Source organism: Oreochromis aureus, linkage group 3, assembly GCF_013358895.1.
Source record: "Oreochromis aureus strain Israel breed Guangdong linkage group 3, ZZ_aureus, whole genome shotgun sequence".
In the NCBI taxonomy this organism is placed as follows: Eukaryota; Metazoa; Chordata; class Actinopteri; order Cichliformes; family Cichlidae; genus Oreochromis; species Oreochromis aureus.
In genome coordinates this window covers 20115939-20130092 of record NC_052944.1, presented here as the reverse complement: position 1 = coordinate 20130092, position 14154 = coordinate 20115939, and the positions used below count along the sequence as shown (strand labels likewise).

Below are 14154 nucleotides of genomic sequence, written 5' to 3'. Positions count from 1 at the left end.
AAATACAAGTGAAATAAGTGTGTGTGACTATGAAAAGTAGTGTCTGCTGTAAAATATTCACAGGTGTTATGCTCAATAATATCTCAAGATAAGGAAATGTCTGATCGGGAAGTTAATTCGGGACCTCAAAGGAATTGTTGTTCCTAAGAAAAACTCATTAAAGAAAATACCTCTGAAATGGGGTAAAGCATGGAAGTCAACTATCCAAGAGTTTCATATCTTGTCAGCATTCCAGCAGTGACATGCTGTATCAAGTCAAAGTCCCCAGTCATGCAATCTAACCTCTAATTTTCACCAGCTGTAATAATCTTCCTCCAGATGTTGGGCTAAAAATACAAAGAGGAGGCTGGGCCTCTAAATACCACATAAGTAGCAAGTGAAGGTGGACTTTCCAGATGGGAAATCGTTCAGCCTTGAAGACTACGTTGTTAATTATTGATAGTTCTAACTAACTTAGCAAACACATTGAGCTGGTCAAATACACCAAGTATGAAATGAAGACTTTGGATTAGATACAACAACAAAGAAACATTTGAAGTCCCCCCCCCCCCCTCGTTTACCCGATGAAAGCAAAAAAGCGAAGACACAGTTGGTTGAAAGTAGAGCCATCGAAGCCTTTTAATTGTTCAACAATTTGGACAACCTCACAACCACAGAAGCAGAAAGTACAGACAATAGAGGTACTGTTATGTGTCATCTGTACAACACAGGAAGACAATATGAACAAGAAATAGTCAAATATCCAAGAGTCCTCTCCTAGCATGTGGTCCTACTTTCTAATCAGGACACGTAAAACAAAAGTCAAGCTTTACTTTCTAGATTTTTAAATTATCATTGCTATTTCAGTTGCATCTCACAACTTTTCTTAGCGCAAGACTAGCAGAAAAAGGTAATGGGTAGACAGTTAATCGGGACTTTAATGTAAAACTCAATATACCCAAACAGCTTAACAGCTCATTAAATCATTTGGTGATGGTTTCGAAATTGTTATCAAGAACCTGAACAAGTGTTTTCCTGAGCTTTCACTTTTTGGTTTCCAACACCAGAAGGCTGCCAGTGTTTTTTTGTTAGGAAGTTGTTAAGCAGCTTCTTATCAAGCAGTGTCCTATTTCTCAGTCATTTCACATAAATTGTGTACAACTATTAGCAACTGGTACCCCAAAGTGAGTTTCAGGCTTCTTCTGTGGTATTATTATTTGGGCTCAATGTATTTAATTATCAAAGCATACCAATAACAAAACATATCACTGTCCCAAAATTACAACCGGTACTAGAAGTCAACAAGAAGATGCCTGAACTTTTTTTAAACAAATATACAATATCCATCACCGTAACATTGATGCTTTAGTAAAGAAAACTGACAACTTGTACATGCAGCACATTGTTCGACTACATCTCCTCAAACAACAGTCGCTCAGGCTTTAAAAGTGCAGCAGTGGGGGTGTTGCGGAGGGGGGGTCCCTTTAGACGATGGTGGCCTTGTAAAGATCTGTGTTGCAGTCCTGGCCCTCCGGTGGGTTGCGGCCGTTCTGGGGCATCTGGGCGTTTCTCATTTTGCTCTGGCACTGCCGCAGCTCGGCGACATAGCCCTGAAAACTCAAGCTCAGCTCAGAGTCCTCACCCTGGGATGTCTCCGCTGTTCCTTCTTCTAGATGTACTCCCTCCACATCCATCACCTCCTGAATGGTATGTGCAGCGTTGGCTTTTTCAGGAGGTGACTTTGCATTAGGGGTCATTTCTGTTGCCTCTGTGCAAGGGAGAGAAAAACAAAACAAAACATGGAAGATATAAGATAAATTGATTTATGATGGACATCCAAGAGATACTTGGATATTGCAGACGATGGGTGGGATGGCCCATTCTGCATTCGGTGTTTATTTTATTTTTTTTGTTTTTATGACCACTTGGGGGCAGCAGAGGTTAAATGCAGACATAAGCAACTCGTATAAGAAATTATATGACATCATAAGGAACCATTCACTGTACTCTAAAGGGCTGTCCACCCAGGAAGTGACTAGCACCAACATGGCAACCATAGACCACCAAAAGTGACATTCAGTAACTCTAAGCGACAGAGAGCGAAATTTCTGCTGGTGAGTGCAAAAAATAGGCAGGTGCCAAGTTAAACTTTTCTCAACTTTGAGGTGTGAGATTACCAATAAGAATGAAGGACAAGCAATCAAAGCCTGGATTGTCTACCAGTGATCACCTGTCAACTAAAAAGCAGCCAATAGGCAAATTGCTTCTAGTGTGAGCACCCATGTCCACCAAGTGCGCCAACAAAAGATCCTGGGGAATAGTTTTCTAATGTTATATGCAGGATGATGTTGGGAAATAAATAAGCAGTTTTCTTTTATTTATTTAGCAAAGGTTTTGCAGTTGACAAAAAAAAAATAAGCTGACATGAAAGACTGATTATGAGACTTGATTATACTGGGACAGCTGGAGACCCGACAGCCAAGTAATCATACTTCTTTGAAGTCCACTGCCTGAGGCGCGTGTGTAGTTAGTAGTAGATGGATGAGCCACAAAACAAAGGGAGACACATGGATGTCCACACGGACCATCACTCTGTCTGACCCAAGCAGAAGGTATAATCAGGGCTTTAGAAATCCTAATACTCTGTAAGCTACACCCTCTTTCTGAAGTCAACTCCGGAAGTGCAAAAAAAACTGCAGTTCCATTAATGGCCACTTGGAGCTGACTCCAATCACCAGAGACTGCCATGTTAAACAATTTGGTCTCAGCTAATTTCCACTTCGTGATAGCATTTCAATTTGTTTTTTTGGACAAATAACATCGAAAAAACCTGCCTGAAAACACTGTGCTCCATTTTCGGTGGATAAATGTCAAGTATTAACTTATATGCTAGCACTAATTAGCAGCTATCTAATTAGCACAATGTGCAGCCACACAATGTGCAGCTGCGCAGCTTGACAACCATGCTTGCCAGTGTTAACCAATATTCAACAACTTGATAATTTGTTTTGTCTGGGTAGCTACTTCCATCTTTTTGTTACAGTCCGTTTACACCGGGCTCAGTGCAGCTCCTCTTACCTTATACTTTATATGTTGATCTGCTGTTTAACAGAAACACTGAGTGCAGCTTTAGATAATCAAATCACAACAACACTTTGCTCGTGTGGTTTCCAAAAATGTTCTTTTACACAGGAGTGACTGCACAGATGTGCAAAACTATTCATTCTTGGCCTTCACATCTCTTTTACCTCTCATTACACTGACTGACAGCCAGATGTTTAGCAAGGCAATACCAGATTTCAAAAGCACTCAAGCAAAATCTGTCACACCGTGCGAGTGCACATTTTAACTCCACTTTGCTTGATTTTAAGTTGAATAGTGGGGTTGTTTTTTATATTTCAAGCATTCTATAGTTGTGTAATCATCGCAGCTGTTGTCAAGACTGACTTGATGACATAACCACTTCTGCCTAAACTTGCTCAACTTTATAGCTGGTTCGTCATAAAGATCGGACTAAAAACTGACAGGATTAAATATGCTGTACAGTAATTCAGTGCAATAAAATCCAATGTGACACATCTGAACATTACTGTCTTTATTTCCTATAACCCCAGAGAGGCATGACTTCATCGCAAGACCCCTACAGGATAATAAATAAAACATGCTCAAACTTCCCCCTCTCTTCGCTAATGCAAGTGCACTCAAGAAGCCGCAAAGCCAGCGTTTCTTTTTGATGCTGGTGTTACAGCTATGGGTGATAAACGTTCCACATCTCATGTGAACCATGTGGCCCCCAGAGACTGTAAACACACGGACATTAGCACTACACTTCAACACATATGCTCTGAACTCGACTGACTGTTATTCGCTGCTGTCCGATACATATGTAAACACCGTCCGTGAGCTCCAACAGCTGACCTTATACAGACCCTCAGCAAACCTATCTATTCTGCAACAGCCTGAACAACCATACTTGGGGGGTGAGGGGTGGGGGAAAGGACCTACAAGTACTTCTCCGGTTGTGTAATAGTTTCCAGCAGTTGCGTTTGTTGGTTTTACCTCATTTTGCTTACAAAGCGTTTCTAGTGTTACTTGAATTTTGCTTGAGGTGCTAATAGGGGAATACAAGCTGATTATTTCAGGCCAATGATTAAATAATACTTAATGGCTATTTTACGGAATCTATAGAATGTGAAAGAAAATAGTGAAGACATACGTTTTCACAAACCCTAGATTTAATTAAAAGTCTTATTCTGTTGGTACAAAATAATTCGGGGGTAATTCAGTCCACAATCACAGAAGAGGAACGCAGCAAATCCTCACACCTACAGATAAAGTTTAGCCTGGCTGGAACAATTAATCAACTATAAAAATTCATTTATGTCAAAAGAATAATGAAGTCACAGTTTGTTTTAGCTCTAGTCACAAACTAGAAATGTTGGGAAAGGCTTCTCTGTTCTCAGCCCCCACAGTGAGGTTGTTAATATCGCAGTTTGTTAAAGACCACTAACTGAGCCACCTGGCTTTGTACTGATATGTTAAACCTTTTAATATTACTCACAATAAACCTACAAGATAGGGTTTAAATTTGGTTTTTGCTTGTAACATAAGCTTTACTTTGCTTAGTCATGGGAGATCAAAGTCATGTAGCTATTACTCAAATGTAATTTCTGGACCTGGTGTGAGCACTTCTACCATTTACACATACACACTTCTCATGCATGTATTCAGCAGTGTGCTTGCTGATTGGTCTGCACCAATGTGATAATGAGGCACAACCGTTTAACATGGCCATTCCTCCTGTGGCAACTCCTGTCAGCAGCCATGGCGGCAGCAGGGCGCTGAGCTCGAGCAGCCAGAATGGAACGGTACCAGCTCCAGTCCTCACTCAGTCTCCCTGCCAAAGATCCACATCAAGCCCTCCTCTGACCGCCAGATGGATGATAAGGCAGGCCCGGGGATCAGCTGCTGTCGGCTTCGAGAACAGAAGAGGAAGAAACGGGTGAAGCGGGCTTGAAGGACAGCTCAGTGGCATGGTGCCTCAGGTGCAGGCAGCTGAAATCGAGTCATTACAAAGCACTTTGTAATGCCCTGAGATAGAGTCTCAATTACCCCAAGGAATCCTTTAATCTTCCCTCAGTATGAGTGTATAAAAAGAAAAAGAAAACTCAGGACAAACAAGCTCTTGTCGTGAACTTGCTGAATTAATCACTTCTGTAATTTATTGCTTAGTATTCAGACAAAGACCGCAGCCTGTTCTTGTTTATGAAGAGGGCAGCATTATTGTTGACTTAACTAAACACACTTTAAATTGAGCCTGAATCGGTGCTGTGTAGAGATACACTGTGTAATGTCGCCCCCTAGTGGGCATCCTATTCCCCACAGAGCCGTGGAGTAAGAGGGAGCATCAAGTTCAGCCATGGTTCTCCTTTCTGGTTTTGTCTTTTATAGTTTAATTAGGTCTTTAATTTAGACCGATGTGCCCATTAAAGGTTCTAAAAGCAAAAAAATACTCACATCACTGAAGAACTTTAGCCTTCTTTTGGATTCAAACCATATCCAGTTCAAGATACTCATGTAACTGTCATGTGTGCACACTGGTGACTTTCCAGTAGAATTAGAGGAAATGTGAAAAATGGTACCGCGTGATGCACTTCTGCTGCTGTAGAAAGGATGTCTTTGACTTTCTGCATGACATTAAAATGAGGTCCATGTCGAGCTACCAAAGCAGCAATTACTGTAATCTTATTCTCTCGGAACAGCAGAGGGCGTCAGTCTAACAGTAATACAGAAAGCGAGGAGACATCGCTGCAGTGCCTGAAGTCAGCAGGATGACAGATAAAAGAAGAGGAACGCTGCTACTGCACAACATTGGCTTCGCTGCACTTGGAATTAAAGATGTAACTGTACTCCGTGGGTGGTTTACTTTGTCTTAAACTTATAAAGAAAGCCAACGAGCTTAACTTTCCACCCAAACTCAAATGTAGCAACTTCATAAAGTCTAAAAAGTGAGAAAGTGGAGGCGTGTTAGCTCGCTGCGCGCTGTACAGATCCCAGCACAGCCTCGGTGAAGGTGGCAAACGGCGCTAAAAGCGTGGCCATACCGAATCACTGCTCTGCTCCTGTTTTAGCAAGCGAGAGAAGAGAGACGGAGAGAAAGAGGCAGGGAGATAGATGAAAACCAGTAGTGACAGTTTCTATCTGTAGCTCAGACAACTCGTGGATAAGGTTACCATGGCGCCCGGTGGTGGGAAGAATCAGCCTGATGTGCTTAGCAACCAGAAAAGAGGAATGAGGCTGTATGAAAGCTGAAAAAGCTTCGATTTATCCTTGTCGTCTTGTGTGTGTAAGCCCTGCTTTGCATTAAAAGCGCAGATATGAAGACAAGGCAATAAGGTCATGTTTGTGCCCTTTTAACAAAGTGCTTTGAAGTGCATCAAAAAGAGCAGTCGGAGCTGCTCTGTAGCTGGAACACAGGAGTGTGGTTATCTTCTTCTTTTCTGACGACTTCACAGCGTGTCAGGAAAGGCTTCAACTCGAAGCCGCGATCATCACATGTATGATATCAAAGACTGACACATCCACTGGAGAGTAAAGCAACACTGTCACAGATCAAATCACTACTTCACTTAACATCACAGAAAACACACACACATGCACGGAGAAGCGGGGGAAAAAAAAAAAAAAACACATAAAGGCGGGAAACGTGTGGGGGAGATGGCCATGCACTCAGTGCACGATAAACCAATGCCGAGGCAAAGCTTTGCAAACCCAGTGCGAAACCCACACACACACACACAAACAGCAGTGGCCCAATTTAAAAAAAAATAAAGCAATATGTGGTATATCATCAACAACAGCAACAACAAGAAGCAGGTCGGCTGAGCGACGACACCGAATAAACACACACCACACCGAGAGATCCTAGGAGTAAAAAAATAAAGACACACAGCGAGCAGTGACACTGTGAAATGAGCGCGCACGAGGAAGGACACGGAGGAGTGGGAGCTGATGAGAGAAGCCACAAGACAAGAACAACAACAAAAAACAGGAAAAGAAAAAACAAAATAAACAAAAAAAGCTAAGAGAGAACGGGAGGAGGCATGTGGAGGCGGAGAGGACAAGCGGTGGGTGTGGGTGGCGGGGAGAGAGGGGAGGAGTGGGGGAGGGACTGATCTCACAAACGTGTAAAAAGACAGACGAGAGTGATTTCCAATTCTAACATTTATTAGATCTATTCAATCACAGGTACAGAGATTATTGGCAGTGATTATCTACAAACAGGCACCTAGAGATGGGGAGCGAATGAGCCTGGTAAAGAATGACAGGCACTTCAACAATGTCACCAGCGCCAAGGAGCACTTGTCCTCCAATGACTAATTATTTTTCACCGTTGCTCAAACTGCTACAGCGTGAGCCGACAATGTTTAATGGCTCACCGGATTTGTAGCATTGCGTAAAAAGAGAAGAAAAAAAAAAATCTAGCTTTTTGACACTGACATTGTTGAATTGCTCTTAACTGGAGGAGGTGGGATGGAGAAGGATACTGCATTTATATGTATTGAATGTTAGGTATTTGAAGGTCCAACACTGTGCAGCAGTCTGGCTCAATTTTCTTTTTTTTTGTACATGAAAGCTGATCTTTTTTTTCTCCTCTGATTTCTAACCTTCGGTACAACATCTGGCGTCCACAGAACTGTCAAATATTGATCATTAATCTCTACGCATTGTGTATATTTCATTGATAATCAACAGAACTGCAATCAGTCACATTTTGCATGCACCCAAAAGGACAAAATATATCACTGGAAATCCGCTAATGTCAGTCACATGTTCAACTCAACAATTTGTGGCGAGGGAGGTGATGTCCAAGTAAACGTTACTCACGGAACAAAATACATAGGTCGTTATTTACAGATCAATCTTGAGTAGTGTAATCATCATGATCAATCACACACATGCTTTGTGAGCTTGATAAAGACGAATCAGGCAAACTGAGAAAGAGTCGATATCAATTTGTCATTAAAGTGCATCAGAGTCAGTGTAGAGGGAGTTTTATTGTCAAAGTGGTCCTGTTCCTGACCACACACATGCATGTACAACACACACACACACACACACACACACGCGCACAAACACACACACAAACACACCAAGTGTTAGGTTGTTACACTGTAGAAATACCTGAACTGGACTTTCCCTCTTCGCCCGCGTCTTTAGCCTGGGAGCAGGGCGGTGGCGGGGTGAAGTTGGCTGCCGGCAGGCTGCTATTGAAGGACGACACGGGGGATGGTGAAGGAGGCAGCAGGGTGGGGCTGCTGATGTCGCCTTCACCGACGAGAGTCAGGTCGGCGTTGGCGTCCTCCTCCACGGTGCGGAGGGTTGGACGGGTGTCTGAGGGCCGGAGGATGGGGGACATGTGAGTGCCGAAGGTTGGGTGGCGCGGAGGGGGCATGAGGCACCGCCTGGAGTGTCCGTTCGCACTGGAGCTGAGGGAGGAGTCCAGGCTCTCCGAGCGTAGGCTGGAAGTGAGGGGGCTCCGGGAGGGGATGCCATTCTCTCGAACCGGCTTCAGGGAGTTGGGGGTGGAGCAGGCCAGGTCGGAGGACACGGAGAGAGAGGAAGTGGGCGGAGTCAGTCGCAGGAAGTCGGGAAGCACCAGGTCGTCTTTGTTTAGGAGTCCACGCTGGTCGTTGGCTCGGGTGCTCTGCGCCCGGCTCAGCAGCTCAAAGAATTCTGGAAAACAGTTCAAGCACATTTCCTCACTTGAAAGTTTCCAAACACACGAAAGAAAGGGATTAGCTGGGTGTGACATGCAGCAGAGCGGCTTCGCTCCTCTTAAGAGAAAAGAACCCTCAGAGAGCTCACAAAGACACGAGTTAGTCCTAAAGGCAAAGCAAAGCTAAGAAATCCACCACAAGTTAAAAAAAAGAAAAGAAATAAAGACAAATAAGGAGAAAAAGGGGGATTTACCTTCAGCTTCATCTATATTAATCTTTTTCTGTTTTCTCTTATCCCTTGGGAGTGCTGAGTCTGGTCCACTTGGCCTCACAGAAAAGTCCTTTGGTGCTGACCTCTCATCTCCCTGCAGATTCAACAATAACAAGGCACTCTATTAAGGGGATGGAGGGACGATGTGGTGTGTGGGGAGGTCGTAAGGGGTGGGGTGGGGGCGAAGCTAAGCACGAGCTGCTAAGCACCCTACTGAGCAGTGTGTCCAGATTTACTGAGACCTTCAGGTAAAGATGAGCTTGGTCCATCTGTCGGCTGTGTGTCTTTAAGGACCCTGATAGAATCCAGACTAAGCAGGATCTGCCTTCATATGGTGCAATAACTCAAGCGGAGAAAACAGGAGCGAGTGAGTCAGCCATAGGCAGTGTTAGGGAGAGGAAGACCCCAAAATAATAATAATGATTAAAAAAAAAAAACAGGAAGTAAACACCAACTGATAGCTTAGCATTGGCTCAGTGTTAATGATGTTATTAAATGATGTTGCAGAAGCAGCAGCAGAAAAAGACAAAAACACCACTCTGGGACTTTTTTATTATCGTGTGAGAATAAAGATGTGACGAGTACTCACTGTCGCAGAAAAACTCCGGGTTGGGTGACTTTTTAAGGAGGAAGACTTGGATTTGTCTATTTGAGAGAGAGAGAGAAAGAAAGAGATGTGTACATGAAAAATTCATCGGGTTGAGAAACTGATGAGGAAGAGCGTGAGACAGAGAGGGGAGGAGAGGGTGCTTGAGGCGTAATGAGAGAGACGTCTTGCAAAAACTCGTACACGTTAATCAGCGGGATGACAGAGGTGGGCGTGATTTACATTTTTCTGGTGCCTTGATGAGAAAGGACAAACAAGTTTTTCTTTTTGTTCCATTCTACCTTTGACTGAACAGGGATCTGCTCGCTCCAGCACAACTCGCAGGCCGTCCAGACTCGATATGGGAGCACCCAGATCCAGAGGCTCAGTCTCGCCGCTCTATTATAAAATAAAATTTGAAGGTCAACATGTTAGTATCCTCACCTGTTGTGCGGAAATCTAAATACTGCTGCCGCGTGTGTTCCTTTGCTTAATTTATAAACCGTCTTTTAGCTCTGGTCTACTGTATAATACAGTTATAATGCCTGGAAACCCACAGGACTAAAATAAATCTGACAGGGGTTTAGGGGGAGGAGTAGAGAGTCGGCATGTTTGAGGAGTGTCGTCATTCTTAATTATAGCCCCGGTGCTTCGTCTTAGCAGGCTGGGCTGAGTCAGAGTGCTAACCACTGTGTAGAGATGGAAAAGGATGCGGTCGTTTCCCCCCCCCAACCATGATACTCCACCCTGTGGCACAGTCACACACTACACAGGCCGCTGTCTGGACACACGGGAGCTTCAAAAGGATTAAGGCACTGGGGACAACTTACTATTTTGGCCACAAGATCAGCAAGGTGGAGACCATATTTGGCCACCACGGGCCGCAGGACCTCAGTAACTGGCTTGGTTGGCTTGGCTTTCAGCCCCACGGAGCGGTTAATGGGCACCAGATCCAACCTACCAGTGAGCCGAGAGCATCAAAGTAAATGTGACAGCAATGAAAGCAGAAACGGAAAATGAGAAACTGAAGGCGATTAACAGACTCAAGGGAACACTGATTGGTTATTCATACCTAAACAATGTACGCTTCTCCAGTCTCAGGTCTCTGGAGCTTAGTGTCATACAGTCTTGGTCCAACACTAAAGGCTAAGAGGGGAAAAAAAGCATGAAACTGCACATTAGCAGCACATAAAGAGCCAGGATCAAACACAGTACTGACCGCTATAAACAGCAATGAAAAAGCAAATCCAAAAAAATCTAAGTTTTTTTTGTAAATGTGAAAAATATCTGCCATCTTAGCTTGAGTACAAGGCTTCCGTTTCACACTACCGCTGATCATCAGACTTCACTTCACCTCACTCTCGCCATTATTAGAATGAGTGACTTTTCATGCTCCTCTAACGAGCTGCTGTTAGAATTAAATGCCTAGTGAAAAATCTTCTTCTGCTTCTTTCTCTCTCCGTCATCTTTTTACGAGGCCACACGGCCCAGACGGCGGCACATCCATCATCTTTAAACTGTGTACACTAATTTTGTCAAGATGACATAAAAATTATTATTATTAAAGTCACAAGGCACACCCCGGCCTACTAAAGTTCCTTGTTCAAGGTAATTATGTGCATTCTTGGTTTGTTTTGGGTTTTCTTTAATTGTGGAAAATGTCCGCTTGACACTCTCCTCATTCACAGCAATGATTATCATGTTCACTGTTTCAAACGTCATCAGCTTTTACTGAATAATTATGGGTGCCCCAGCTTATCTTAGACACACCTCCCTGTACTATTCAGAGCCCGACAGATATATCAACAGGGCCGATATCATATCTTTGCTAATACTTGTTTTGTTTTGTTTTTTTTGGTTCCTGGAAGCACACCTGCTTCATTATATTATTAAGCATGAAACAAGCAATCCTTTATCCTAAAATTAGATTTTTGAAAACTGGGGTTTGGCATAGATGAGCTTAGAGCCCCACTGTTTTCTCATAAGGCTGATCATTTTCTGATCAATCGGTATCAGTATTTCTAAAAGCCAATAAAAGACAATTTTAAGAAGTTGCATACTTTGACCACCAGAGGACACATTCGAGCATCTGTAGTGGCAACAGTTTTAGAACACCACAAACAACGATCAGCTGATCCCAGCAAAACCGGGCAGAGTGTAAACGAGTAATCCATGAGTCATTGTGACAAGATTACGTTTAAACTGCGTTGTCATATTATGTCAGTAAGGAATCACAAATATTTGCACATAACAAATTTTAGGGAAATACATTTGTTTCATGTATCTGAAATTAAAAAGAAATATTGGCCAACATATTGGCTTTTCAAGTAACCGAATATTGGTATTGGTATCAGTCTTAAAAATCCTATTTCAGTCAGAGTAAGCAGTAAACAGACTGTGAGATACTGTGTTTCTTCTACCCTTTGTTTGATGACTCTCAGATCATTTTTTTGTAGCCAAAGCTTTGTCTTTTTCCTTCTGATAAGTTCTACAGAACTCAAAAGTCTGTATTTGGGAGAGCCTCACCCCTCATGAAACAAAACAATTCCTAAAGGCTACATTTTATTTTCTTAACGTAAGCACAGCTGAATAACTCTGCTCAAATTGTTTCTGTAGCAGTGTTTAGCTTACTGGGACAGCAGCAGCAGATGTATGCAGCGTTTGTCAGCAGTTTGTTCTCACCTTGTCTCCTCCCACCAGGAAAAGGTCAACGGCGGCAACATTGACACTAATGTTCTGGCAGAGTTCTTGGAGGACTTCCCTGATGGAGGCACCTGGCCGAAGGCTGACAGAAGAGCAGGAGCCGTCGGGTAGCAGCACGCTGCACTGTTTGGGAGCACGTTCCCACGCTCCAACCGAGTGGCGATTATCAGACTGAGGTCAAAGCATTAAAAATAAATTCAAACATAAATAAATGCTTTTTAATATTCTAAATATATATATATGTTATTTTTTTCTTTCATGTGACCCATAAACAAAAAACCTCCATGGTCTGAGAAGTATATAAAAAACTGCTGCGGCCCTATTATGATAGCTTCACCAGACACTGAGCTCTGTGTTGCCATGGTGACCCGTCCATAGGAGTCTTACCTCAATCTTGCCAGCGGAGCAGGAAATGGGCATCTCCAGACTGGTACCGGATGACAAGGAGCCCTGGGACTCCCTCCTCCCATTACTGCCCCAGTAATCTGCACAGCGCAGCGCAGAGTACGACAGATTAGTGCACGTCAGAGAGACATGAGCGCACTGCTCATTTTACATGACACTTACAATATGTAACACCAGGTGTAATATGACTAATAACAGTGTTTCAGTATCGAAGTTGGTCACTGGAAGATTTTGGCAAACAGAAAGGCGCGTTTTATCAAAGAGAATAAATAAAGGATATGAGTGGGAGTTGGAGTTTCATTTCAGGACAAATGCATTTAGAGAGAGTGTAAAATGTATATTTAGTTACATTTAGTAAGAACAGAATAGAGTTTTTTGCACACAACTGGCCTGAGAAACAAACTACAAGTAATCAATACTGATGTATTTCGCTAAGACTAAAACTCAGAAAACTGAATTGTAGTTGATTTTAAAACCTCACAAAAGATTAAAATTTATGGCCATTGAAGTTTATGGCCAACCCAAAACAGAATAACAACTTAAAAACAAAATAATAAAAAACACTAAGACTATCTTTTAAACCCCTCCTTGGGCTTCCTCAGTGTGTCAGGACGCAACAAGTATGTTTTTGCCAGGGTACCAGTGGTATGTCTGTGTGTTTCTCAGCGTGTGTGAGACTTCCAGCTGTGTTTCTTCACTTGTCCCCCTGCGTGAATCTCACTGCAGCCCTGGAGCTGGCACTGATTTGGTGTCTTATTCAAGGACAATCGAGCGCTGCAGTCGTTTTTGTCGGGGACGTTCAAAACATTCACTGTTGTCAGTTCATTCCTTACCGAGGTTAATGTCTCCGATGTCCTTCTTCTTTGGACCCTTCCCAAAGCTCCTGTTGCGTGACCACGAGAAGAAGCCACGTTTCTTGTCGGCGCTCTCGTCTCTGCCGTCATCATTCAGCGACCTCCCTGAGCGCTGCTTTCTGACGTCCTGTGGATTGGGAAACAAATACACCCGTTACACGTCAGCCTGCACAGACATGTGCAATGCCAACAACCGCACAACTCTGTGAGCGGTGCATTTAATAAATGCTATACCTTTTTGGGGGTCGACAGGGTGGAGCGGTCAGAGCTGGCACTATGCTTTGAGGGGGCGGGGCTGCAGGGGATTTGGTAGGGGTCCGGCAAGGGCTGACCGTCCATCTCAGCACGCATGCACTCCTGGTAGAGGGAGGACTTGAGGAACCGCGAATAGCTGTCAAACTTCATCAAGTTGAAGATCTGCAAACGTGGCGAGAGGGGGCGATGAGTAAGACATCGGAAGTGAGGATTTGAGAAATTTGGACCAAACAATAAATAAATAAATAAAAAGAGAAGAGAAGATGTGCAATAGACAAAAAGCTGCTAGTGTTAACATATGGTTACAGCTCATGTTTTGACAGTGGTCTTAACGGTTAAAATTTAATCGTACTCATGTGCACACTGAAAATATACAGATCT

The 14154-nt window shown here is 43.3% G+C and overlaps 1 protein-coding gene across 5 annotated transcripts in view; it reads right to left on the bottom strand.

Moving 5' to 3' along the window:
- Positions 1 to 593: 593 nt before the first annotated feature.
- Positions 594 to 14154, bottom strand: part of rgs12a (regulator of G protein signaling 12a) — a 43709-nt gene continuing 30148 nt past the window's right edge. For all 5 annotated transcript variants that reach the window (XM_031727174.2, XM_031727175.2, XM_039609544.1 and 2 more), the window contains 11 exons: positions 13753 to 13935; positions 13498 to 13645; positions 12647 to 12744; positions 12239 to 12430; positions 10629 to 10702; positions 10387 to 10513; positions 9859 to 9955; positions 9560 to 9615; positions 8953 to 9064; positions 8164 to 8715; positions 594 to 1747 (listed from right to left, as the gene is read on the bottom strand). In XM_031727174.2, the coding sequence (XP_031583034.1) occupies positions 1464 to 1747; positions 8164 to 8715; positions 8953 to 9064; positions 9560 to 9615; positions 9859 to 9955; positions 10387 to 10513; positions 10629 to 10702; positions 12239 to 12430; positions 12647 to 12744; positions 13498 to 13645; positions 13753 to 13935 (1923 nt within the window). In that variant the 3' untranslated portion in view covers positions 594 to 1463. The remainder of the gene's footprint in view (positions 1748 to 8163; positions 8716 to 8952; positions 9065 to 9559; positions 9616 to 9858; positions 9956 to 10386; positions 10514 to 10628; positions 10703 to 12238; positions 12431 to 12646; positions 12745 to 13497; positions 13646 to 13752; positions 13936 to 14154) is intronic.